Source organism: Cyprinodon variegatus, unplaced genomic scaffold (genome assembly GCF_000732505.1).
Source record: "Cyprinodon variegatus isolate N-32 unplaced genomic scaffold, C_variegatus-1.0 Scaffold1, whole genome shotgun sequence".
Classification (NCBI taxonomy): domain Eukaryota; kingdom Metazoa; phylum Chordata; class Actinopteri; order Cyprinodontiformes; family Cyprinodontidae; genus Cyprinodon; species Cyprinodon variegatus.
The window spans coordinates 3,021,311-3,049,252 of NW_015150454.1; the positions used below are offsets into that span (position 1 = coordinate 3,021,311).

Below are 27,942 nucleotides of genomic sequence, written 5' to 3' on the forward strand. Positions count from 1 at the left end.
CTAATCCTGGAAACAGCAGTTAAACAAATGCTTTAATAGAGAGCACAAAAAAAGTCCGACACACATTTTCAGAGTCCTGTTGTGATGTTTTTAAAATGAAAGCAGCCTAAGAAACGACCTATTCTCCCTGCAATTTCTAGCTAATTCCTTATCTTGGAATTAGGCTTTTTTTTCTGTTGAACTCAAGGCAATCCTAACACAGGGGTCATTTGGTGATACAGAAACAAAGCATTGTGTCACCATCATACTTATGGTGAGAGATGCTGTAATAAACCTACATTACCTTGGTTGTCAAAGCAGAGAAACATTTTTAAAGTTATTTCAAAACTCATAATTCGCATAAAAACAAGAGGGTCGTAATCAAAAACAACTGATTGATCAAACTACAAAAGTGTAGAAACTATGTTAGGGTTTTGTGGTTTACATTTATTAAAGCCAAAGAAAATGAGAGAAAAATGTTTATTCCTTGGTAATTTGTAGAGGAAGTCATGCAATTCTTAGAGGAGATAAAAACATTGTCTTTATAGTAGCTCATAACGTTCAAGGAAATTGGTTTATATACATATGAAAACTCCTCTCTGCCTGTTCTACACTAATGTTTGCATTTTATTGCTGCGCCATCATAATTTATTAACAGGCTAGATGAAGGCCACAGTTTTGAGGACGGGCTGCATGATCGCCGTCACACCCGATGAGGGAAAACATAGCAGCCCCCCGACCACCAAGCCTGTTCAGAAGGTGTTGTGAATTCCAATAAACACATCAGTCAAATTGACAGAAGGCCGACAGCAGGTATGCACCGTTTCTGCTCGTACAAATAGGATTTACCTCTGCTTCAGAGCGAAGGCATTTTTTGATTGGAAAAAATGGTTCCTGATCTCCAAATCATTGGACATTTTAATAATCACAGATGCCCCAGTCCTCGCAGAGCACACTACCCGAATACTCAGTGATGTGGCAAAGTGGTAAACCAAAGGGCTCCTGCAGCTTCTGACGACCCTGCCAAGAGCAAAGCTGCAGCATGCCTGCTTTTAGGAGCCAACTGTTTCTCTCATTCAGCTCGAATTTACTCAGTGCTGCCAATGATTTGTTTCTACAGCAACAACAGGCTTGAGTCTGGTTTGGTTCATGGTTTTACAGCAAACCATCGTTCCTTTTTCACCTCATCTTTTTCTCCTTATCTAGCCCTTCTATGTGCCTGTTGGGTGAGCCCATTCCACACTCATTGTCTGGCTTTGTTTGATGGGAGTGAGTGTCAGTCCACAGTCCTCTACAGCTCTGAATGAAAAGCTAATTAGGAGGCCAAGGGTACCGGAGCGCTCACGCTGCTGCAACTCCCACAAGTTAAGGGAAGAGAGGATGAGAGCAATGCACATCATTTCTTCGACAGAAGCCTGTGACCAGTTTTACATGGGATAATGTGTCACTGTCAATTAATTTAACAAGCCTATGTCTGTTCTGCAACGGATTCAGAATTAATTTATTTTTTGCAACTCTTTAAAATGCAACAGAGCTAAAAAAAAACATAATGTCTTATTTTATAAGAACAGACCAGAATAACACTGTGTTACTATCATCACCACAGTTATGTGGCTAGTTTATAGGTGAGGACAGGAAAGATAGATGAAGTTAAATACTAAAATACTACATGTTAGACGCAACAGCAGGAATCAGGCTTTGGAGGTTGACCTTCAAGCAGGACATTGCCCAAAACATACAGACACATTTAGATTAGAATGGTTTAGAACAGTGGTGCAGTTATCTACCGCAGTTAATCGTGTTGATTATTATAAAAATAAAGGAAAGGAGGAGGAAGAAAAATATAAAAATGCTGAGAAAGACAAGGACTGGAGGATATTATAAAATATGTACACAGGAAGAGTCTAGATTTTAATGAAGCTCATTAAAAATTAAAAGATACAACAACTCCACTTAAAAAGGTTAAATCAGAATATCTTTCTGGCACAGGCAAGAATTTGATTGTCACGTATCCGTTTCTTTCAGTGCAGAAGAGACTTGTTATGTGTCTGTGCACTCATTGCATATTTGTTTTCTGCCTGGGGTGTACAGCTCCAGCTGCAGAAGATGCATCTACCTGCCACCGAGTGTCACAAAATGAGACTTCGCTCTGCAGGAAGGGACGCATTGGAAGTGTTTTCTGAAAGAGAGAAATTTGGGCTCTCAGGGTGTTTGGAGCCAAACGAATCACAACAATAAAGTCAGCGTATCGCATCTACTCAGACCGCATCCTCCAAGGATGAGAGAAAACAAAAAATACATTTTGAAAAGAAAATCAGAGCAGAGGCAGAGGCTGCGGCGGCAGCGCCTTGATGAAATGAGAGAATTGGCATTTAAGCCTTTTCTTTCTCCAGTCTCAGGTCTCCTACCTGGAAATGTCTCAGTCTGTGGTTTTGAGTAATTTCTTTCTGGCACAAGCCCAATAAAAACCTGAGTCACCCTTACATGAGTGGTACTCAACATGTGAGAAATGCAAAGTAAATGGGTTTCCTTTCCAAAGTACAGTTCCCTCCTACAATCAGCGGGTTAATTCGTCTGACTAGTTAATCTCTCTAAATATGTACAGAAGAGGACAAATTTGTTGGATGTCTTTATATGAATGTGCAAAAAGCCTTAAACTGCAGGAGGCGTATGTCATTTCATACAATCCCTTTTTTGCCAAGCGGAAATGTCTGTTACATTTAACAATATTGTAGCATAAAGACAGGAAAGTATTTAGTCAGGGTGAACCATCTCTCTAGGCCATGCATGTTCCTAAATGCTCTAATGCATTCTTGTTTTCAGACCAGACCCTAGCTTTTCGATACGATTTAGGTCTGGGGACTGAAATTGCTGTAGAACGATGTTGACTTGAGTAGGTGAACCATTTATGTGTAGATTTGACAACGTGTTTCACATTAGAAAACCTGCCAGTATTTCAAAAGGGTTTTCCTGTACATTTTAAACAAAAAATAAAGTCAGACAGTAGGCACATTCTTCAAATATTCATTATTTGTTTAGTGCATAATTGTAGTTTTTAATAGGGTTTGATATCCATCTGGCAGTAAAAGCATTTAATTCCCAATAATGGCTTAAACTGATCGAATAAATACAGCAAACTCCATTTATATTCAGGAAGTTCGCAGCATGCCTAAAAGCAACTATCAGAGCAGCCAAGGAACATGTAAATATTGGGTCTAACCAGTTTGTTTCTCCTTCTCTAGGGATCACATCTACTGAAGTATGAAGAACTTCATATGACAGATTGTAACTGTGACTAAAGTGGCATAAAACACCCCATGAACCCATTACAAGAGGTTAAGAAATGGTGTATTTACCAAGGTAAAGCAGAGTCCTTCCTAACAGCAATCAAGGCCCTCTTAGGCCCGACTGTCATGTCGTCTCCTCCATGTTTAATTACATTTTTTGCACTTAACCATCAAGTGGCTCCTGGGAGACTCATGCAAATCTTGCGCAGACAGCCAGACTAACACCAGCTGCTTGGGTTTGTGTGTGTGTGTGATGTTACCTGCCCTCAGAGCCCGCTTCACCAAATGTGTGTGGGTTCGTGCACACTCGTGTATGAGTGTGTGCACACAAAGACTCAGAGAGAGACAAGACGCAGAGGAATGGTAGCAGCAGTTGAAGTGTCTGTAGTGAATACAGAGGAGGACACTTTCCGATGGTGAAGGAAAACACAATTTAAGAAGTTCTTAGCTTTTTCTGTCACTGTTGCATTTGGTTTAAGGACTAGATGCAACTTCCAGAAAGCAGCAAATCCAATAACCCCTTCCTGACCATCCAAATGACAATCTATGGTGTGCCATTGGTTTAAGTGTATTTACATGTTTGCTGTAAAAACAGCAGCTCCTGGGAAAACATCCTTCAAAAAATATACTGAGCAACAGCTTATTCTGCTGCATTAGCAAGGTTAAATTCAAAGGACCTAATAAGCATTGCACAACAGACTAATGATAAAAAAAAAACTCATGTTTGTCACTACGAGCTATTATCCAAGTAATCTTGAAAACTTTCTTCTTTGAAATGTTGAGGTGTTACTATATTTGGGCAAAATTGGCCACTTCCAGACTCAGTGATTGCAACAAAAATTATTGTTTCTATTTTTTTACTCATTAAGGCTAAATTCATTAAATCCTCACAAACAAATTACTTTAGGTAGAGTTAATGATCCATTGATTATTCCCTGCTGAAAGGACTTTTCCTTTAAAAACTATAATAAAAAAAAAGTTGTGCAAAACTTAATTTAAAGTCATGCAGTGCATGGTTTTCTCCTTTTTTTCATATCAATCTAATGTTGGAGTTACCTAAAACTTTGAATTAGAATAGAGGATGAGCTTGTTCTACATTAATGTTTAATGTAAGTTTTACTTCATGTATGTATGTTCTGCATTAATGTTTTCTGCCAATAAACTTCTCAATTTTCCATTTCTTGAGCTGAAAACAACAGTTGCATGATGACACAAAAAGTATGCTTATCCGTTTTCCAGGTACACAACGCTCATCTTGACAACCAGCATCACGAGCTTCAAATATAGCAGGATAGCTATTGTATTATCAGCCGATCCTGCATCCCTCCAGCCAGGTGAAGCAAACAGGTGAGTGCAGGACATGTGATCACAAAGCTCACACCCAATGTATTAGACACTCCACCAGAGTCCCATTAGGTGCATAAACAAGAGGTGCTTAAACACATACAATTAGCTTATTTGGCTTCTACACATTGTAGGTTGATCTGAGGAATGTTTATGACACCTTGTTGAAGCTGTCATGAAGAACAGACCAATTCTGAAGGTAAAATTAGGTCCTTGACATTATATCGCTTCCTCAGGGCAGCTGGGCCTGCAATGTAGCTTGCCACCATCAGTGTGTATGTGGATTGGTGAATGACTGAATTGGGGCTGCAACTGATGATTATTTTACAATTCTATTAATCTGTGGATTATGTTTTCAATTTAATCTCTTAAAAATGGGATAGCAAAAGGTTCCTTAAAGATGATATTTTGCAAAATGAAACCAGGTGGAACTAAAACTTTTCCACTTGAGGAGTTCTGGATAGAGCATACTGACATACAAAAAGATTTTTATCTTAAATTCAAAATGTTTACATATTCTATTTTTTTATATAGTTTTGGTATAATTACTCCTCTAAATGGGTTGCCAAAGCTAAAGGCATGTTTTACAGTCTCTACACTCCAATTAACGATTAATCGTTTACAAAATTAGTTGAAGCCCTTTGGTCAAGTTTCCTGACTTGGAAAAAAGCACACTACAAATTTCTTAAAATAAGTGCATTAACTCTTAATTTCAGCATGAAAATAACATGATTTGCCAATGGAATGAACATTTTTCCGTTAAAATAAGATAATTAGATATTATACACTTTTTCTTATTTTAAATGTAAATGGTCTTATTCCATTGGCAAATAGTCTCCCTTACCACCAAAATTCAAGAAAAAATGCACTTATTTTAAGAAAAAATTACATACTTACCTGTAGATTTACATTTTTTGCAGTTCACTATATAAGTACAGGCCGTTTACCATTATTATCAAGGTTTACCTAAAATATTGGACGGTAAGTTTACACATCATTGAATTCAACAAAGCATTGGGACATCTTTACATTCAACGTCAAAACAATGTTGTTTTAAACCTTTGTTTGAAAAGGTCAACAAGCTGATTACTTAACCAAAAACAATCTGAAACACTGCTGTTTTTTTTTTTTTTTGGAGACTGCCTTGTATGTTTCCACATTTACTAGGTGTGAAATGGAAAGTAGGTTAGTTTGCTGACAAGCAATGTTCTTATGCTTCTAAAAACTGCAGCCAGAATAAAGGCAGCCCCATTCTGCCAGAGCGTTATCTCCTCTTTCCAGATTCTTCCTCATGCACAGCCTGATGCACCTGTTTACACTCCCAACATCTCCAGCGCAACGGATTCCAATGTGCGAGTGAGGGAGGAGTGAAATTGAGTTTACACATGATTACATTTATGCAAAAGGAAAGCCAGCGAGGTTGCTTCACGTGAGCTGTAGAGACATACTGTATGTGAGAGATAATTTGATGGCACTTTACTTTTAAAGAGCAACTTTAAGCCTCACAGTTTCCTGTTAGTTCTGATTTTGTTCGTTTACTAATAAAATACTCAAGTCACACAGCATTCAGTGTTTCTCTCTCTGATAAGTGAGCTTTCACGCCTAGTTTATAACGGGGCTTAGGGCTTCTGAGGCCATTATCTTGGTATTTCCACTTGCAAACCTTGAAGCAAAGCGATATGCATGGGGTTTATTTGCTTGGACACCAAATGTTTGAGAAGTGATTTTTTATTTTTGCCTGAAGGAATGAGAAACATGTTTTTGCATATTTTTTGAAAATATTTCCATGGTTAAACTAAACAGTGTTAGCTAGACGGAATGGTCAACTGGTCTGTCATTTCAGCCCTTTAGAAATCTAATAGAAGTGGTTCATTAACTCAGCAAAGACAGACACATTAAACAGAGTCTAAGCCCACAGGCAGTGTTAAAAGTTTTTTTTTTTTTTGTTTTAGAAGTCTGGTATTTGATCTCGCCCTGTATAAAGCTCTATTAGCAGCCCAGCAGCTCAGTGGCATCAGGTGTTATCAGACCGATAAACATCAGAAGACAAACAGGCAGTCTTCCCCGTCCTTGACTCTGTAGCTCACTTACTGAGAGATGAAACCTCCATAGCTCTCCCCTGCTCTAATTAAAAATACATGCAGCTTCAAAAGTTTTGGCATCATGCAGCAGTTTGCCAAGTGAGTTAAGAGAGATAAACTGCGAAATATCCTGGCATCGCCTGTGAGGTCCTATGTGTAAACAAGAGTGAATAGTAGAGAAAGATAAAGGCAGAGCTGCATCCTCTGATGCTCAGTCTGCAGTTTACTGGATATAATCCATTCCTTTGATGGTTACTGACTGTAAGATGATAATATTTACCATCTAAAGAAGTAAAATGAAGGGCTGCTGCTAAGCACTACTGCAATTTTTCTTTTACATATTAATTGAAATTTTATTGATCCATCTGGGATTAACTTTCTTAATATGGTAGGGGGGGAAATTATTTAACTTTACAGATTAATTGATTTTTTCAATTAATCAGATTTTCTGGTTATGAAGAAGAGTTTTTTTCTTTTTTCCTCCACCAATGCGCTTCTAGGGCATCCATAGCTCAGAGTGACATCATCTCATCATGTTTTGTTCTTAAATGTGTACTAAACATGAACTATTACTGTGTACAAGTATATAATAATGTTTACTAATGTGTAATTCCTCTAGTTGCAAACTTTGTGTCATATTTTAGATAATTGTTATTTCCCACAGCTTGAATATCACCAGCCTTTAAATTAAGGTCCTGTCCCAAAGGGGACGATGGAAGAATGAGGTAGGTTTTGAAAGAAAGTTATGTGAGTTGACATTTTCTTTCGAAGAAAGAATAAACAAAAAGGAATTAATCGGATTTGGTAGGAAAAAGAAAGAAAAAAAATCAAGGATTAGTTTTTTGTTGTAAGCTGCAGACTTACAAACTTTTTTTAACAATAAGGGTTACTGAAAAACAAGGTTTGTTGCAACAGACACTTATACAACTTGCCTAAATTAAATGAAGTATTTTGATTTTTTAAAAATAAAATGTGAGCCATTTGGTCAAAATAACAGATTTTTTTTTTATTTCTAATAGATTTTATTACTTTCATTCATCAAACGTTTCAAGAAAAATTAAATATTGACCATATTCATCTGTTTAATTGCATAATATTTGAACTAAAACTTTTTAAGAGAAGGATTCAACAAAATTAAATCAGAGAAACGGTCATGATTAAAGCAATTCACAAGAAAGGCACAGTTTTTCCAAATTCCAAAGTAATCATTTTAATTATTTGTGATTTCATTATTGACCAAAGTAATTATAATTATGATTGTGAGTGGTCTGGACCTGTACCCAAACATCCTTGATTGTAGTGTTTCTGCAAAGAAATTACCCAACAGCTCAATGAGCATTCCTTCAGTGCGTGTTTGACCTTTTTGCTCTCCACCTTCTGTTATGGTTTACTTTTCTGTCACCTCAAGCAAAATCCATTCACTGCAGGCCTGATCGAAGCCCAGAGACTCATAAGTCTGACTGCAGAAGACAGAAAAGCCAGAGAACTACTAATGCTGCTCATTTCAAAGGTTAAAACAAGACCATGTGTAGCGTCCCATTGACCTGTAAGTTTTTTACCTCATTTTCCACCCTATCTTTTAAACAATTCTGACAATAACACCAAACCTTACAAATGTACAACCCAATCCTTAACCTAAACTCTGTTCATACTTTAGTCCTAAACTGCATTGCCAGCAAAAAAAAGATGCGAGGAATACAAATGCTTTGGAAAGTTTTCCTTACTTAGGAACAAACAGTCCTCAGTTTGACAGTGAAATAATAAAAATGGTCATCAGGCTGATGCCAAGAGAGGAGCACACACACCCTTCCAGAACCTTCAAGCTAATCAACATTCTGGGTTGATTCTCTAAATCTTCCTTTCTCTTTTGCTGCACTTGCTTTGTTCTTTACATGCTGTTGATACTTCCAGAGGGATTGAGGAAAGCACTGCTCTTCATTCATTTATTTTCTTCTAAGGGACTTACAATCAGAGGCTAAGCCACCAGGAGACGTGGAAATAGAGGACATGATGCCAAGCAGAGGCCCAAAGTTGGACCTTTACTGTTAAAAAGTAAGGCAGACAATTAAATCTCCATTAGAAGGAAACAGAGTCACTTATTATGCTTATCACATTGAAGGCAACCTTTCTATGGTTGCTTCCTGAGTCTAAAACTCCGACTCTGTAGCCACCTACTGTATAGAAAAATATATGCATGAGCATCTTCTTTTTTTATTAAATCTGCTTTACTTTAAATCTTAAAAACTGTACTGTTAAAGTTGGCAAGTTTATTATTTGTTCTATAAGTTCTACAGATAAACTATTCTAAGGAGTTCAGCTGTGTTTAGCTGTGAAATGACACTTAAGTCTTTTTTATTCAGTGTTTATCTGTTGTTCAATCAACCAAGCAGATCAATAAATTTAAATGTGGGAATTCAAAGATGAATGATTTAATGTAAATTAGTTTAACAAGTGACAGATCAAATCTGCATCATAACAGAATAAAGAATGAATATGAAAACTAAAACATTTTTCTTTATTGCTTCTTTCCATGACTCAGGGATTCAGGGAGCCCTGAACTGTGTTTTAAATCTTATGTCAAAAGGAAAGTCTAAACAAATGAGTGAAAAACTAGTTTCATACAAAAGACTTCACTGATCAACTTCAAACTCACCAAGCAGGCGAAAGTGCTGAACAAAGCTGCAGTATGTAGCACCATCATTAAAATGCAACAGCAGAGAGCCTACAGGTGATTTCGGAGGCACAAAGGGAAAGGCTGCCCAGACTCTGACCAGGCTCATTAGATGAAAACTCTCAGCCAAGCCCACAGGAAAGGAAACACTTGCTGAAATTGTAAGCACTGGCTCTGAAAATGCCCTTTTCCTACGATGAGATATCAGCACAAATGGGATCACTACCTTCTTACTTCTCTGACACCAAATGAAATCTGCTTCCCCCACATCACATGTAATTATTAATCATTTCGCACCTTTTTACTTATCTTTAACCTGTAAAATAACTTTACATTTCTCCGAGTCAAAACAACATGATATGAAAGAGCAGCCATATAAAAACTATTAAAAACTCCCAAAGAAAATGTAGTTATATATATATATATATATATATATATATATATATATATATATATATATATATATATATAAATAATGATCAGAGTGCCAACATTAACATGCCATCTCTATTTTTTCTAACACCAGGTGAGAAGATCAATAGCTTTCAGCTTATTCAATGATTTCTTCACCAAGGAGTAATGAAAATACTGCTTTGGATCTTATTCACTTGAAAAATTTATTATCTTTATACCAAACTATCATTACAGAGGAGATGCAACCGATTAACCATGCAGCACTGGCTACATAGCCTCGTTTTTGGAGCTGTTAATCAGCCATATAATTTCAACGGAGACAATACAAAAGACCATTTATGACTGGTTTTGCTTTTTTATTTCTACTTTTAAAATGCATCTTTTACTAAAATCACATAAATAATGTTATCTTTATATTCTGTAAATGTTCCAGTTCCTCTAGATAAATATTAATTAGCATCATGCTTTGAGGGAGCCTCTTATCACACTCTGAAACACAGCGGCAGATGTTATGTAAAATGAAAAGCTTGAATTAATTTGGATGCTCTCTGTACCTCATGGTATTTTTATTTTTATTTTTTCCTCACTGTGTGTGTGTAGGCTAATGCTTGCACAGTGATGTTTCTCTTTCAGTACATAGATTGCAACCAGTTTTGTTGGATAATAAACTTTTCTTGTAATGCAGCACAGCTTTGAGATGAAGCATCATGAATAATGCCTCTTTTCCCATACCTGCTTGTCCTTGTCTTTTGCTTTCCCGTTCCCTGACATCCGCGAGGAGGTGACATCCCGGGGGATGACAGAGATTTGGTGCAGTGGCATGTTCATCCCAGCAGGGTCCAACCAGGGTTTTTACAGACACGATTCTTGTATAGCTCCCAGAGCAAAGCACATGATGATGGCTGTACCCTCAAGACCTTGCCCAATCCTCCCTGCAGGAATAAATAAATAAATATCACATAAAGATTTGCACATCAAGTAGATCTGAGAAACTGTAGGGAATCTTTTTCAGGAAAAATGTTAATCTATTCTGCAAGTTTGATTCAATCACATTTCAGCTTAAGAAGTTCACATTAGGAAATCAGATTCCATCATGCGATTAAACAAGATGTGTCCTGTGTAAAGTACAGAGTCCATTTGTCAGCCTTTTGTCATGAAATATTACAATCCTACTCAACAGAAAACTACTCTTTTCTTTAGGTGTCCTTGCTATTTTTTTTTTTTTTACAACTCCCTTCTTTCATTTTGTTATGCTTCAGCAGATATAATTACTATTCTGGTTTTGTTTTATGATCATAAAGTAAAAGATTATTTGTTTCATATATCATTTTATGGTTACCACCTACTCTGACTCATTTACTGGTTTTTCCAATGTACCTGTCTGTTACAAATGTGTCAAACTGCATTTGTAACGTATTTCAGTAGTTCAGTTGTAGGAGTGGAACCAATATATTACAATTATTTATTACACAGATTAATTTATAACAAGTGTTTATTTCCTTTAATTCTCATGATCATAGTTGAATGGCGGAAGATCCTTGACATAGATACAATCAGAGGCCTCTTTTCAGATGCGGGAGGAGGAAAACTGGTCTAATTAGTCCAAGGTCTTCATATCTGATTCAGTTTAAGTTTACATTTCATTTAAAAAATCAAGGCTCCAGAGTCTGGATGAAGACTGAAGAGGTACAGAATCCACATTGCCATGTTCGGTATCAGAAAAGTTTTTATTGTCGAGTCGTGTTTTGCACGTACAAGGTATTTGTTACGGTGTTGTGCTATGTTGGGATGTTTTTAGTCAGTAATGATTTGGGGAGCCATATATTCTGCTGATGCTGGTGTTAACATATTTCAGAGCATTTCAATCTTCCCCAGATATAAAGAGTCTTTTTTTCCATTTTCTATATTTTTTACAGAACTTGGCAGCCGCCCACTCCTCCAAAGATATCTGCTGTAATAGCTGTAGTATCACTCTGCTTGATTGGCAATCAAACCTAACAGAAAATCTTGTCAAGATGAAGATGAGGGACACCAGAGCCATCAACACAGATAAGCTGCTATTATAGTAACATATAGCAAGAGCATCCATATGGTGAAGAAATAAAAAACAAAAGTAGTATATAAACATTGTAAAGGTGATCCCCTAAAGACTCAAGTGTCGTGTAGGAGTGGAGCCTATCCACGGGAGATAGCAGTAGTGAGTGGGATTCATACTTAGATGTTTCCAGCAGCAGCAGGATGAAACCGTCGTCATGAGTTACAAAGATAGTCCTTTTTAACTTCCTTTAATGCAGCCATCTGTATGTCCACTGACAGCAATTAGGCTTGACTTCTTCTCACATCAAATGCCTGACTGTGTTGTGAGTGTTAAAGTGCTTGTGTATGAGCCGATCTGCCAAGCAGAGCCTCAAGCTTCAGTACATGAAAAATGACAGGATTAAGAAAGAAAGCAAAAAACACAAGCGGACAGATGGGAGGTCAGTCAAATTAAACCAGCGTTGATGGCAGCAGGCGGAGGAAGTTGGCGTCAGCTTAGGCTTTTGGACTGAGAATGCCACACAGGTTCAGTGAAGACCCAGACTGAAAGCCAGATCAGTCACTTCAGTTCTGCACTCATTTGTCTCTGATAAGGGTCCATCAATAACTAGAGTAGATAGAAACTCACTAAGATCAGTCCTGTCAGCTTTACGCTTAGCAGCAGGATGGCTTTGAATTTTCAAAAAGGAAACAGAAAACCTCAAAGAAAAATTTAGTCCTGTATCACAAAATGATAAAATCCCAATTATTTGACGTTGTACTCTAATTCTTATGGTATTTCAATTTGTTTCTTTTGATTTAATTGTGTCATTATTATGATGACAATCATCATCATCATCATCATCATCATATATATATAACCACCAACACCATGTTGTTAAACATGTTAAAGTTGTATGTCTTTTATATACATATCGTTTAGAAACATCTCATGTTTAAAACAACTAAGTACAACTAAGTACTTTTACTGTGCTAATTGTGGCCTGTGTGGCAGAAAGTTGGGTCATTACTGTGGTAAAACACCAGGCTATAAGCGACTTGATGCTTTATGATGCAAAAAAAAAAAAACACACAACGGAGGTTCAGATGGTCCATGTTAAATTAAGCCAGTTTTACCAAGAAAACTCTTTGATTTGGGACAATGACATTAAAGGTGACTGAAATAAAGTGAGAGGATAAAAATACACACTAGTCTCAATAATGTGTATGATGACTAAGGAAGCAGAGTAATGTGATTTTCTTGCTTGTTTTTCTATAAATTGTCTCAACCTAGTCCTTAAAGTCTACAGCAAAGTCTAGTTAAGAACACACTGTTCTTAAAAGAGCCGAACACCACAATAAAAAAAACAGTTTAACTTCAGACTCACCCTTTAATTAAAAAAAAAATGTGTTTGTTGTGCAAAGAGCCGAACAAACATTCCCACTTGTCCCAATTTACCAAGTTATTTAAGAAGGCAGTATATCAGAAATAAAGATTGAGATAGAGCTGTTGCCATGAAGGTGTTGCTGCAAAAATACCTTCTTTAAGCCTGCTAGAATTGCGATGGATGTAGAAAGCCACAGAGACTTGTGAAAGCTGACACAGCAAGGATATTATTATGCTTGTAGTCATTTTACCTTTTAAATATTTTTTAGAAAATTGTTTTAAAAACTGTTTTTCTTAATTCATATAATTCAGATTCCTCTTATTGTGGAAGCTTTAACCTTTAAAATATGAGGAGGCAAATTTCAGAGTGGTATAAATAAAACATGAGGCTTTTAGTTTTAATTTTGTTCATAACACATATCATATCACATTCAGTTGCTGTGTGCAGGGTAACACTAAAGAATTATCTCTTGAGATAACAATTAAAAGTGCCATTTGAAGAACGGTTTAATAGAAATTAAAAATGATTAAATTAAATCACAGCAAAAACGACTTTTTTTTCCCTGAATTTGTTCGAGCATAATTTCTTAGTCAATGTCTGACGTTTGGCCTACGTCTTCTGAACCATCTGCTGTAGCTAGGCAGAAGCCTGACTAACTTAAAAGAAATAAGGTTTCAAAAGTTTGATACACAGATTGATGAATCTGTGTGAATACACAGATTTTAAAACTTCACTTTTGCTGAAAAAAGCAAAAAACAAAAACCCAGCAGTAGTTGAAGCAAAACTGTGTTACCCACATTTTAGATTTCTTCAAGACAAAGTAAATTATTTTTTAGATTAAACTACAGCCCTTGGTGCGTATTGATGTTCCATGCAGGCTGTCTTTATCAAAACTCTCTTATTTAACTTAATTAAGACATAAAATCCATCTCTAAATGAGTCATGTGACCCAGAGCACCACAATGCATGCTCTCCCCTTAGCCTCTTTCCCGCTGAAATCAGAGGGTTGATCTGGGTTTTTCTGCTTGCCAGCTGGATGCTTTCAAGCTGTGTGACCTTTGGCCTTCCATGTTAGGTTAGCGTTTATGATGTCACGAGTGTGACATAAATCAGGATAGTAAACAATGGAGAGCAAAATAGAAGGTAGCCAGGGGGTAGTAAGTGTGCGGTATAGATTTGCTCTTTCGTACGTAAGCAGAGTAGTTTTGGCTTGTTCGATCAGACGTGACTGGCGCAGGTTGTTGATATCTGTATGTTGCACTCAGTGGTATCATGTAAATTATCAGGTCAACCCGGGTTTGATGCCCATCAGAGCTGAGACATTTGAAGGCAATTTTTAACCTGGGTTGCTTGCCGAGTCGTTTTACCTGGCTCGACAGGTTAGCGAGCTGTTTCCACTTCCACTAAAAGCCAATTGTTCCCGGTCTTTAACAGGTTTTTCGGTGATTAGGAAAGGGGCATAAGCTAAAACTTGATGTTAGGCTATAAAACATATGACTTATCTGTGCGGACATATTTTTGTTTCTCTGATGAATGGGCTCATAATCTCTGGGTGCTTAAGGGTTGGAAAACACATGGAGATTCCCCAGCACCCAAGGAAAATTGCCTGCTTCCCCCAAGCCCCCTTCTAGCGCATTTTGTTACTTGTTCCAAGGTTTTCAAGGTAAAGAAGCACCATCTTTGAAGGCTCTGTGTCCAGCCAGCTGGACTGTGAAGGCGACCTCTTTGCAATGAATCGAAAACCTCAAACTAAAGTGTATTAAAAGGACTTTTTAGACGAGCTTATTTCCAATGAAAAGGCTTTTACAGGAGGAGAGGTCAGCAGACTCCTTGTGCAATGGCAGAAATTCTGGACACATTTCTCTTTAAAGCTTATGCTTAACTTTTCTCTCGCGTAGAGGCAGTCAGCATTGCTCTCCAAAAGAGTCAGTTGCACATAAATAGAGTGAAGGAAATGATTAACACATTCATAGGTGACACAAATTCTCGTCAGGAAGGCTTGCCGAATTTTGGAAAAACCACCACTGCAGCAGCAGAAGACAGGCTTGGAAAGAACTGTTTTTTTTTTTCTCAGGTCAAGAAAATGTTATCCTTTTCCCATCAAATACAATGTTGAGTAATTTTTCAAAGGAAAAAATTATTGCAAGAACATCATATAGTTAAACCAATAATAACCGATAATCTAGGTCTAAGTCTAAGTCTAAACGCACCGTCACCAAGAGCAACACATTCAGAATCAAGTACTAAAAAGAATGGCGAGTTTCACACAAACTAAATATCTGTTATGATAAAAGCTGTGTTAGAATGTGTCTGAAGGGCTGTGGTTAGTGGATTCAGTCCATTATTTGAGTGTTATTTTTATAAATTTGGTACTCTTTCATTATGATGGTGAATATTCTCATTCATCCAGGTCATAGTCATTCCAAAATAGTAAAAAAAAAAAAAAAACAGCTGGATTTTTTTCCCAAATTTGAAGAGGTTTCGCTTCCCATCCAGCAAACTTTTTCAATTAAAAAAGTCAGAAATAGCAATGAGTTCGAGGCTTTATACAGTATCCCAACCAACCTTTGATTTTGCTTAGAAAACATGCAAATTGAAACAGAAGAACGGGTCCACCTCTTTCGAAAGGGGGTCGTTTGGTTTCTTTTGTTAGCCCTCAATGCCCCATATCTGTCCCTGAAATAGGTGTCATTAAAGGGAATTGTTGGCCTGGCCGAATAGGTGAAGTCTTTTGTTCCCCTAAACTCTTTCAGTACAAAGGACAGTTCCGGTCACATTGGGTTATCCTATACTATTCAACACTACCTGTGGTGTAGGATTGTGGATTTTGATTTTAGTTTATCTTAGCCCTTTGAGTAGGTTACACTGACAAGATCCTCAAATGCATGGCCAGAGTACTTTTAAAAGGGTGTGATCATGTGTGTGGGCACAAGCACACGTGTGTAGAAAGGGGCTGTTTATTCATCTAATGTCTGTTTTCCTTTGAGACACATTAGAGATGTCAAAAAACATGATGTAGAATGTGATCTAGAGAGGTTAATGGGGCCTTGCCTTTATAAGTAAATCCATGACTTTTAAATCTGCTGGTTTAAAGTGGTCTGTTGTCAGATTTCAAAACATGGAGGAAAATTTTTTTTATTTTGCAACAGTGCAGTGTTCTCAGTTACTTTCAAGGGTGCTTCATTTGGAAGTCAAGGTCTGGTGCCCCTAGAGGCTAATAGGTATATTATTGGTCTTAACCAACACTGTTCAAAAATAATCTTTTTTATTGAAGATCAAAGACCTGAAAATATGCATCATGTGTAACTCTTCAAATGGTACTTTTAGCTTCCTCCAATCAAATTCTGTAACAAGATTCATCAAGCACCTTTGACTACCCAATTACCGATCTGTAAACAGTAAAATGGTCAATGAAATATATCAATTTGAAAAATAAACATTCATTTTGTATATATTTACATGTAATATTTTGAATTACATCGCAATGTTGCAAGCATTGAATTACCTTTTTTTTTGTTTTTTGAACATGTTTTTGCCATTTATTTTTGATTTTAAGTGTGCAATAAAATTTGTTTTCCTTTTCAAAATGTTTGTGGTTTCAAAATGTACTTTTGCTAGAAGTTTCTTTTTAGATTTAGCAAAAATATTATCAACAGCGGAAACCCTATGTTAAATCTTTTGGGTTTTATTTATTTTTAGTCAAATATCATGTAATAAAGTGACAGATAATATAGGAAACTATTAATTTGAAATGCTTTACATTTAGACATGGTTCAATTTTTAAAATTTTTAATTGTTCCAAACTCAAAAATTTGACTCTCATGCATTTTGCAGCCATTCTTAAAAAGTACTTCTTTTTTTTAGAGGCCATTTAAGACATTCGCAGAAAAATATTCATATCAGAATGTGTCTGCTAAAGACGCACCGGTTAGGTCAGTGGAAGGACAAAGTGATTTCACGCGGGGATTCAGCCGTTTTAAACAGGAGTGATTAACAAGGACTCACCCAAGTAAGACATCAACTTCTGTGATAATGAAAGCTTATTGATATAGAAAAAAGTGTAGATGTAAATCCAACAGAGAATCTGTGCAAAGACTTGATGTTCTGAAGCTTTCTGTACAACGTGACTGGAAGTTTAATTCAGTTGTTAATCAAAACCAGTAGAGACCAACATTAACATACCTCCAGTTTATACTGTATTACTGCACAAAGCGGTTCTAAAAAGTACTAACTTCAGGAACTACAATATATATATAAATAGTGTCCCGTCTAGGTCACAGTTCTGTACCATGTTACACAAACACATACAGTATAATAAAATAAAATGAATGTGGGGTTGTAGGGCTAACACAATATAACAAGGAAATAAGAAAAAGTTATGCTGTATGTAGATGAATGAAAATAAATTTGCATCATAAATTATTATCACATCAACTTCATTTCTCCACTCATTCTGAAGCTTTAAACTTATAATTGGAGGAGGGCAAAACTAACACTTTTTTGCTATCAAAGCTTAAATTAAACTCTAAATGTACCATGACTCGCTGTGATCGACAGGGAGCATATAAAGATAATAACGTGCCACACTAATAGTTCACAGTTTAGGAAAACATGCTGGGGCGAATGTTAAAACCCAGAGGGACTGGCCTCGAAGCAGCATCATTATATTTCCTGCCATGTTTCAGTCAGAAAGGTTTACAACACTGAAAAAAAAGGCAGCATGTTTACCATCGAGATGAGCAAGATAGATCACCAGTTTCTGAGTCATCTGAATTACAATTTTACAAGCCTTTTACACCTCAATCATGTTTAGGCCTGTAAAGGTGGGGGTGGGGGGTCTGGAGCCTATAGTAAAGCTAACAAGCTGACGCACAACCATTAACACATACTCACATTTAAGGCCAGTTAACTGTCATCAATTGCATATCGTACACATTTTCTGACTCGGGTATGAATATAGAAAAACAGCAAACCAAGGCATGAGCAAAAATCAAGTCCTTTTTGCTGTGTATAAAAGCCCAATTTTACAGTGCAAATATAACAACACAACCACAAAAATAGCTGCAGTAAAATTCATCACAGTCTCCTCTATTCCTAATTTGTATTGTTTAAGTCTACCCAGTCTGCTGGACAATAACAAGCAGAGAGATGCGTCCATCAGAAAAATGCCTTTGACACATAACATGTGGTAAGAGGATATATTTTGGGGATTAATAAAGCTAAACTCATTCTGTCAAAGTGTCAGGAAGTCCTTCGGATGCATGATCAAGGTGTGTGAGTGTGTATGAGTGTGTGGTGTGTGTCCTCCAGGCTGACTACCAGTCACGGCTCTCACGGTCACAATGAAAAACTACAAGTACTGCAGCACTTCTCTCCACCTCTGACCTCCTGTGGTTCCTGTTCTTACAGGCCTGTTTTCTTTTTGCAGGAATGATTGCTCTGAACAAACACGAGCATTTAAAGGTTATTATTCAGAATCATTAGGCTGGTGTCTATAATCTACCTCCTGTTGTTCACAAACTTAGCAGTAAATAGTATTTTTATCTTATATATGCATACATATATAAATGTGTACATTAATTTAGATCCATCTTTAAAAATATTTACATAAGGTATAAACACCTTTCAAATAAATATTTGCACTGTTTCATACATCATTCCAGCATCAAAAGAATGCATTAAATAAACCTTTGGAGTGTTTTTGTTAGTTTAGATCAAACACAGTAAGAAAATGTTTATTCACAGTGATTTGATCTTTTTTTTGTGAGGTAAAGCAAGACATTTTCTGTAGATTATCTGCAAACAAATTAACAATTCCCTTTAATGCATCATAAAAGATGCACCTTGGAGGAATTATAGTTGGTTAAAATATTTTCCATTTAACAAAAAAACAAATGTGTGATATAAATGAGATAAATACCATAAAGTTCTTATTGTGTGACAAATGTTTGGAAATAGGATGCTCTTTTTGAGAATCTAGGTCATCTTTTGTGTCCCATATAACCTTGGTTCTCAAACTAAGCTACAATGACCAGAGCTGGTAGTGCTGCTTGAATAGAAGACACATTGCTGTTTATCATTTGCATGTTATTTAGAAATATATTAAGTGTGATGTAGAGATGGACAGGGAACAAGGGACATATAAGAAAGAAAGCAGAAGGGGAAATCATCACTAATTTTCTATGGTCCCATATTTAACGTCCCATAATTAACTCCTTAACCACAAAACTAAGGGTGGCTAATTAAACTTTATCCTTAAAAACCATGATGCAATGCAAAACATTTTTTTTTCTAATGATGTTTCCCATATGGTAGTATTTGGAAAACTATTTTATTTCTCAAAGTTATGCTTAGACTGTTTAAAAGCAGAAAAAAAACTCACATCACATCTCAGTGTATTTCTATTTCAATTAGCATTAAAAGAAGCCATTTATGAATAATTGAAAAGAAGACGTCAGTCCATTCCACTGTGATCACATGTTGTGATCAGGTGGAATCTGGTCCAATACAGGGATCAATTGTTTTCATCTCATTTTAGACAAAAAAATCATTAACCATGTTAAACTCCTGACTTTTCTTCTTTTGCTTTCTTGTTTACTGTGCCCGCACACAGGAGAACAAAGCTTATCAACAAGGGTGAAATTTTCACATAAATGATCTCCTATTGTTCAGCTAGAGGACATTTATCTAACCAAAGAAAACATTTCCTTCCTTCTTCTCTCCTGGGCCGGGTAAATCACAGCCAGATCTCCTCCACGTTCTGCTCAGCTGAACTCTGCTGATACTCCGTTTGCCAAGAGGCCCCCCATCTGAGATCAACGCTGTCAGATAAGATCCAAGATACGAGTGAGGGTCTGTTCTCCAAGTCTGAGGCGCATCCAGGCAGAAAAGCTCTACTGTGTATCAATCAGTCCTAATATCACTGCTGTACAGACAGAGTCAAGGTGCCTTTTCAAAGGTTTTAAGCTAGAAAGGAAAATTATAGGAAAACTGTTTGATGTTCAATAAAATCTATGTAGATTAAGGAATCATATGTGGTAACTTCTTACCACAAACCAGTTTGGATAGCAAACATCTTTCAAAAGAAAATAATCAAACGAAGATTAATCTGCAAAAAAAAAAAAAAAAAAATACAGGAAATCATTTCATCATACTGCTGGTGATATTTCAACTCAATGATGCTATGATTAGACAAGATGATTAACAGAGCCTCAGTAACAACTCATGATCCATTTCAACAGAAAATTATCAAATCGAAAGCTTTTATAAAACTGAGGCTTTAATAGTTTACAGTTTCAAAATGGTGAATAATTTAACAGACAGTTACTTTCCAGGACATATGAAACATCATAAATTACCTTAATGTTCAACACATTCATATAAAAATGATACTTGGGTCATTTATCTGCTCCAGTGTTTAATGTTATATCTTCTTCAGCTTCAAATTCTCTTCATAACTATTTAGTCGACGTGCACACCCTATTTCCAAGAAAAAGCTGTATCTGCTTAAGTGTTTGCATTTTCATAAACTTAAATGTTTTAGTAGTGAATCATATGAAAGTAAGTTTTTTAATTTGGATTTTAACTTATAAATTCTGATAGGAATCTTAAACTTAAATAATCAGGCCAAGAAAACATTGGGTATGATTGCAGCAGCAACATTTACAGGAAGTCAGCTTCAGAAGTATCCGCTTTAAAGTTGATCTAAGAGATTATCCATGAATATAAAAACAACAAAAAAGAATAAGCTAGGGGTGATAGAAGCACATAGACACACCCTGCAAGCTTTTCAAAATGTGTGAGAAGCACAACACCAGGACTAAACTTTGTTGCTGCAACATGCTCTCATGGACAAAATGTTTTAATCATTATACTCAAACTAATGGCAGTCCTTTATCATCTTGGACAATAACCCTAATGTTGGGAAACCATTAGCAATAATCTATGTATAAAAGAGTATCTCAACCAAAATCACTTATATGACAGCCTTACAGCATTATAAACAGATTTCAGCCTTTAGAGCCAGAGATGTCAGATAGTCCCAGCCGAACTCCTAGGTTTTCCATTTGATTGAGGACTGAGACAGAAATAAAAGTAGGGCTATCTTATACTTTGTGAACCTTTTCTAATTTTGTCTGGATGACTACTTATTTAAAAGTCCAGTAAATTATTCATTTTACATTTTCATTTAAAATGTACTTGCATTTGTACAGAGATGATGAGCCCATGTAGTTTAACAAGGTTATTGAGAAATTAGAAGAACTCATCCCCACAGCATCATAGATCCTCCAGTTAACTAAGTTCCTTTTTTGCCATTGTGAATTTCACAGCAAACTGGATTTGAGAAAAACCCACTGCAGTGTTGCTTCAACTCTCAGACCGAAGGTTTCCAAGACAAATCAAGTCCAAGTTTGGTTTTACAAACTTCTAATGGTTATATTTATGATGGGTGTACAGAAAAAAAGCCTCATAACAATCAGTTAGTGAGTAAATAGCTTTTATGTTTCATATGGAGAAGCATTGATTCCAAATAGCTGCTATTTGTTGCAACTCTATTAGCATCCTCCCAGATAAGAGATGTTTTTCCACCAAAGCAATTTCCCTGCTTACCCAAAGTTGCTATTCTTTGCAGGTTGTATTTACCAACCAGTCTGGGTTTTCAAAACTGGAGGCTCCAGTTGGCCATATAATTGTACTACTATTAAAATGCCTCATCAGGTACAGGATTGATTCTCTGTCTGTTTTAATTAGCATTTTCACACTGGATCGAAGTGCAGGAAGACCTAAGCTATACAAATCACATTGCTTATTTCACAGGTCCTAGAAATCCCTAATATTACCAGCTTGATCTATCCACAATAAGCTGTGTTTATGAATGCCTCACAATCCAAGCCAGTTGATCTGGAATCGATGCCTTAAAGCAATGGAAAACGAAGGTAAAGCAGCATCTATGGGAGTAAAGAGACTGATGTTTAAAAACTAAAGCAGATACAACTTCTGTGGAAAAAGAAGTAGTAAATAACTCACCTCTATGCAGCATATTGATCTCTCTTATGGATGTGTTGACGATCTTGTTTTATTTCACTGGGTTTACCACATTTTAATCAAATTAAAGCTCATCTTCTTGTAGTCATTTTGTATTTTTTGCTAAATCAAAAGGAATTTCATATGTAAAGATCCCTCTTTGGTTTGGTCCATAAATCCATCTTATCAAAAATGTTTATTTTTGCCATGATGGAGAGACAACCAAAACCAGTGCTAGGCAGACACTTAGCCCTAGTTTATCACTACTACCAGTTTAGTGCAGAAAAACTGACAGAAACAGTCTAATCTGGAGCTTTATTACAAGGGGAACCATGTTAAATTTGAGGAGTTGAGCTGCTGACTATTAAAGTTGAAATTTATTTGGAGTTTGGATGCACAACAATCACATGGGGCGAATCAATGGCTAAGAAGCTGAAACCTGTCTCCAATCTGGAAAAATCTGCAGTGAGGTGCATCATCATGTCTTATGCTCATCTTATTTTTTAAAACACCTCAATGGGTTACACTAGTTTACACTTTAAGATGTAAAACTGAACAGAAATTATTTGTTATTTCTACCATTAACTGTAGACTCCCTAGCTTATTTTGAGTGGTATTTTTGTGAGCTAGTTTGTGTTTTGAAAGAAAAAAAAGTAAAAGAAAAAAAAATTAAATTTACAGACGTTTGCAAAAATAAATAAACAACTTAAACTATGTTTTTTATAAATCTATAGCTATTGCGTTATGATGCTGTAAATAATGCCCAAAAGAAATGTTTTTTTCTCTTTCCCATTTTGATGAACAGTACAAAGAGACAGACTTTGGTCACCTGATATTTAAACCGAAGGGAAAGGAAGCTGAAAATGTCCAATTTGGCTGCATTTACACTGCAGCTCTTGATGCTCGTTTCCGGTTTTATGATAAAAATCAGATTTTTTTCCTGCATGATCGTTCATACTACTACTTAAATGCAGCCACCTAAACATTTCACTGCCCCAACATGACCCACATGTACAGGACACTGTAGATGTCCCACAGCAGCGAGCAATGAACGGTTTTATAATTGCACCATAACAGGATGAACAAAGGTAAAAACAGCAGAATTATTTCCAGGGTTTTTGTGGAGGAGAGACTTCTGTCCTGGAGAAGTTCTATGTGAGTGAGCAGTCTAGACCTGGATGATAATGTGAAGGTTGGGTAAAAGAGATGCAGCGGTAACACTGCAGACTCTTTAAAAACTATGGGATAAGTATGCGATGTAGTGCCACCTACAGAGGAGGCATAAATCAGATTTTTTGGGAAGTGAAAAGATCTGACTTTTGCTGTTCAGACTGCCATTAAAAGTCAGATATTAGTCCCATATATGCAAAAAATAAAATAAAATAAATGGATTTGGTAGTGTGAACATAGCCTTTCACCCTAGAAAATTTGATCTTGAAAAGTATCAGTTACAAAAAACCTCTATTAATGTTATTCTTTAGAGGTTGCGACGAATTGGACGATTTATTTGCAGATGATTTAAACCAAAATCTTTTGTTGTTTTTTATTTTATTTATGTGTTATTTATTTATGTGCTCTGAGTCTGTGTAATGGTTTTATGTTGTTTCATTGTGCAGCACTTTGGTCCTTCAAGAAATCTTAAAGTACATTATAAATAAAGTTGGATTGAATAAGAAATACCGCCATAAATTAAAAAAAGAACTCAGACCTTTGAATTTCAGTTATTTTAATACATTTAAATTCAAAATAGTGATAAAACCCCATTTTATTCACTTTTTCTGATAAAACCATTAAATTTAGCCCTTTATTTCTGTTTTGTTTCTAAAAAAAACACATTACTAATTACGGTAATTTCGTCAATTTAAGATAAAAGTTCATTATTGTTTGTGTAGCAGATCTGAATATTTTATGAACCTGCCACTATTTTAGAAATATCACTTGCAACAGCTCCCCAGCATGCTGCCAACATAATGAGGTTGGCAAGCAATAAGCTGACATCTCAACATTTTATGTAAAAAACACTTGAAATGGTTGTACAGGTGAAGTAAGCCTTAATTAGCTGTCATTGCTTCCAGCCAGTTTTTAAGGGGCTCACTATAAGGTGAACCAACTCAGTTCTAATCGTAAAAGGCAATCATATGTCATTCAGTGAATGAAATGTATCACAATTATTGGGAACAAGCATCCTCAAGTGCATGTTTTTTGTGCATGACAATTACTTTGCTCAAGAAAAGAGCAATTTAAGCTTCACACAGAAAATGCATTAAAAACCCTAAAAGGGTTACAGATTTTCCATAAACTTTTATAAAGTGCTCCTTTTTTACATTGTTTACAGGGACAAGCTTAAAGTATTAACAAATAGGATGCACTTTAAGATTTCTACTTAAGAAAGTAAATGTTTGGCCCTAGTTGGACTTTTGGGTAAGACCAAAAAAAAAAAAAAAAGTTGAAATACAATGACAATATAGAGAAAAAACAACACACTCAAAAAGACCCAACAGTATTAAAGTAATTTAACACAACCTTAAAAAAAATTAAAACTTATAGAGCCTGTGGCCCTCGGTAAAACTAAAAGGTCTCAGAGTAGTGGATATGTAAGCATTTAAAAATAGGTTTGGATATTACATTAATTTCTAAAAGATTAAAAATTAAGTTTTTCTAGAACATGACTAAAATGGAATCCAGGAGGCTTCCTATCCTACATCTAAATCATGACCAGCATCAGCAGATTTACTGTTATTGTTTCAAGAGGGTAAGTACAATGTAATGTATAGAAGCCAAACAAAAAACAATCAAAATTTAAATATTTGCAGTCTAGTGACTAGCCTAGTCTTAAAATATATGTTTTGCATTTGCAACTTTTACATCAACATCTTGACATAGTTGTTAAATTTCCAACGACAAGAAGACACTTAGATTTTTTTAGACTTTAGATTTAACTCATTGCAGTAAACATGGCTCTTGAAGAAAAACATATTGATAAACTCTTATCATTTAACATCGGGTTTTGGGATTTTAAGGAAAACAAGATATTGAAATTTTTATCATAAATAATGCTTAACTCGTTCATACATGTCTATACCCATTTATCCTTGCACATACAGATTGGTGCCTGGTACCCGTCAACAGGTGTTAGTGTACTGAGCGTGAGGCAGGGTAAACCTTGAACAGGATCTCAGTCCATCAACGGACAAAACAGAGACACACAGGACAAACAATCAGAGAAATACCCAAGGATCATTTCCCAGAAACCACCTAGATATAAAACCATGTCTGCAGTGTATACCTGAAAACATTTACCAGGAAACAAAAGTCATTTATGCAGGTTAAAGGGGTCATAGAATGCAAAACAGAGTTTACATTGTCATAGATGAATAACAATAGTTAAGGGGATGAAATAGACATACAGAGAAGTTCAAACCCCATCGCCACCTCCTTTCTCTGCAAATCTCACAATTCTAAACTTCCACCATAAAACAGGCGAATCGAAACGAAGCCCCGGGTTGACGTCAATTCGGGGATGTTGCCTTATTTGGTTCTGGCCTGTACTCTTGTCATGTCCCGAAATTGACATACAGACCAGCCCATTGGTTCAATGGCCCAAGAATGCAGTGTTCAAGGCTGTACGGAGAAAGGGGACATTTTCACAGTCCAAAGGATCCGAAGACTCGACAGGCATAGATTATTTTTGTCTATCAGAAGATCCCTGCAAAATTTGATGCTCAGCTGTTCATTTGCTGTAATCATTTTACGGAAGACAGCTTTCAAAATCTTGACAGTTCAAAGCAGGATTTACTAAACTTCTTTTACTGAAACGGAGGGCTGTTCCTACTGTCAGGCCATCACAACCTCAAGCTGTAAATATTCTTCTGTCGCTAAGCTGTTGATAGCAGTCGGGTTTGGTCGCTCCGTCCCCTGCTGGCTCCCTGCCCCCATCCACCGGGGTTCCGGACCAGCCCCCGAGCTGACGGCTGGTCTGGTGTGTTTCGACTACGTGCTGCACTGTAGTCGACCAAATCCCGGACGATTTTGAAATTCCCACAGACATTTTTTTATGTATGAAAAGTTGGACATGTCCAGGAAAAAAAGAGGACGTCTGGTCATTCTACCATATTAACAATCTCCAAGTTTCAGCGAATTAGTGCTCGTTGCTATGATGCGTCTTTGCTCAGCAGCTTCGTTCGTTGTAAACCAACCAATCAGCACACAGCTCATCTAAATATTCATAAGCATAAAAGGAAGAAAACCTGTAGTTTTATTCTAGAGCTTTTAACCAGGCTTACATTAGGGCGCATAGAACAGCAAATATGTCATTTTCAGCCCAACCAATGTTACACACCGTATTCAGAGACCTTAAGGACCAGCACCAAATGCAGTATATAATTATTCTATGGCCCCTTTAAGAGAAGTGGACCACATACTCAGCTTTGGGGTATACCTGTATAATTTCTTTGGCACTATATGACTTTCTACCCATATACCAAGAGAAGATATGATTACAACGTAATCTATTACAACATGATTGTACTTGAAAGCAGAGCTCATCAGAGGCAAGTTAAAACAGAGGTGGAGGAAAATATATAGAGTTTAACTTGTCTACTTATCTAACGGTTTAAAATAAAAGATGGGATGGTTCACAGAAAACAAAACTCAAACCAAAAGGAATGCAGGATTTATACCTTGGACCGTCAAGAAGCTTAAACAAATCTTCGCCAGAAACAGTTTATACAAGTTTAGCCTGCAAGTCCCTAACCCAGAGACCAAAGTTGAATTTGTATTCAACACTATTGGAACAATTAAGCCACAGAAATTGCATTGTTGCTGTTTACAGTTTTTATCTAACAAAGCCAATTTGAGTCTGAATGTTAATCTTTAGATTAAGATTAAGTCAAATCTGATAACAATTTATTAATCATTAGAAATAATTACAGCGTTCAAACAATACATTTCTGACAAAAGGCTCCAGCAGCAGACAATGCAACATCTGAGCCAACTGCATAAAGGGAAGCTCTCTTTTTTTTTTAAGCTGCTGTCACTTGAGGCTGATCTTAAAAAACAACCCTCAGTTAGAGGGAAAAACACTGACGCTTCAAAATGCAAAGAGAATTTTATGACAAAAAGCCGTTAGCATCTTTTTCTGCACACGCTTTTCGACAAGAACAGTGAAGCTAAACAGACTCTAGATGACTCACAAGTAGGGTAAAAAATGATTTCACTGGAAAGGCAGAATAAAATATTTGGTGAGCAAATGAGAAGAGTAAAATTAACCAAACGCATCATAATTCTTCACTATGAAGACAGGAACTAAAATAGCTTGAAACCCAGGCACTGGCTTTGTAGATAAACTGACACATCAAATATGCAGCTTTTGTAATCTCAAAGTACCAGTAAATACTGTGAAGGGAGAAGTAGAAAAGAGGAAGTAAGAGCTTCAGAATGCATGCAGGAAGATTCCAGAAATAAAAGAGCATGTTTTAAGGTGGGGGTGTCTTAATGTAACGCTTTGTTACACAGTTTAGTAAGCTGTAAGCACAACTTCACAGGCGTAGTTGCAACCCCAAACCCACAAGTACAGATTCACATTTACATTTTGGGAATTTGGCCAAGGCTGATATCCCAATTGAGCAACAGAGAGCAAACAGGTGCAGCTTCACTGATTCAACTGCAGCCCGGCTGTTTGCAGAGGTAGTATCCATGCAGCTCTGATTACTGTAATAATAAAAGAAAAAAAAAGGTTT

The 27,942-nt window shown here is 36.4% G+C and overlaps 1 protein-coding gene across 3 annotated transcripts in view; it reads right to left on the reverse strand.

Annotated features, from left to right (window-relative positions):
• Positions 1-27,942, reverse strand: part of LOC107095557 (E3 ubiquitin-protein ligase MARCH8-like) — a 97,005-nt gene that overhangs the window by 54,636 nt on the left and 14,427 nt on the right. For all 3 annotated transcript variants that reach the window (XM_015391811.1, XM_015391902.1, XM_015391736.1), the window contains exon 2: positions 10,509-10,708. In XM_015391811.1, the coding sequence (XP_015247297.1) occupies positions 10,509-10,604 (96 nt within the window). In that variant the 5' untranslated portion in view covers positions 10,605-10,708. The remainder of the gene's footprint in view (positions 1-10,508; positions 10,709-27,942) is intronic.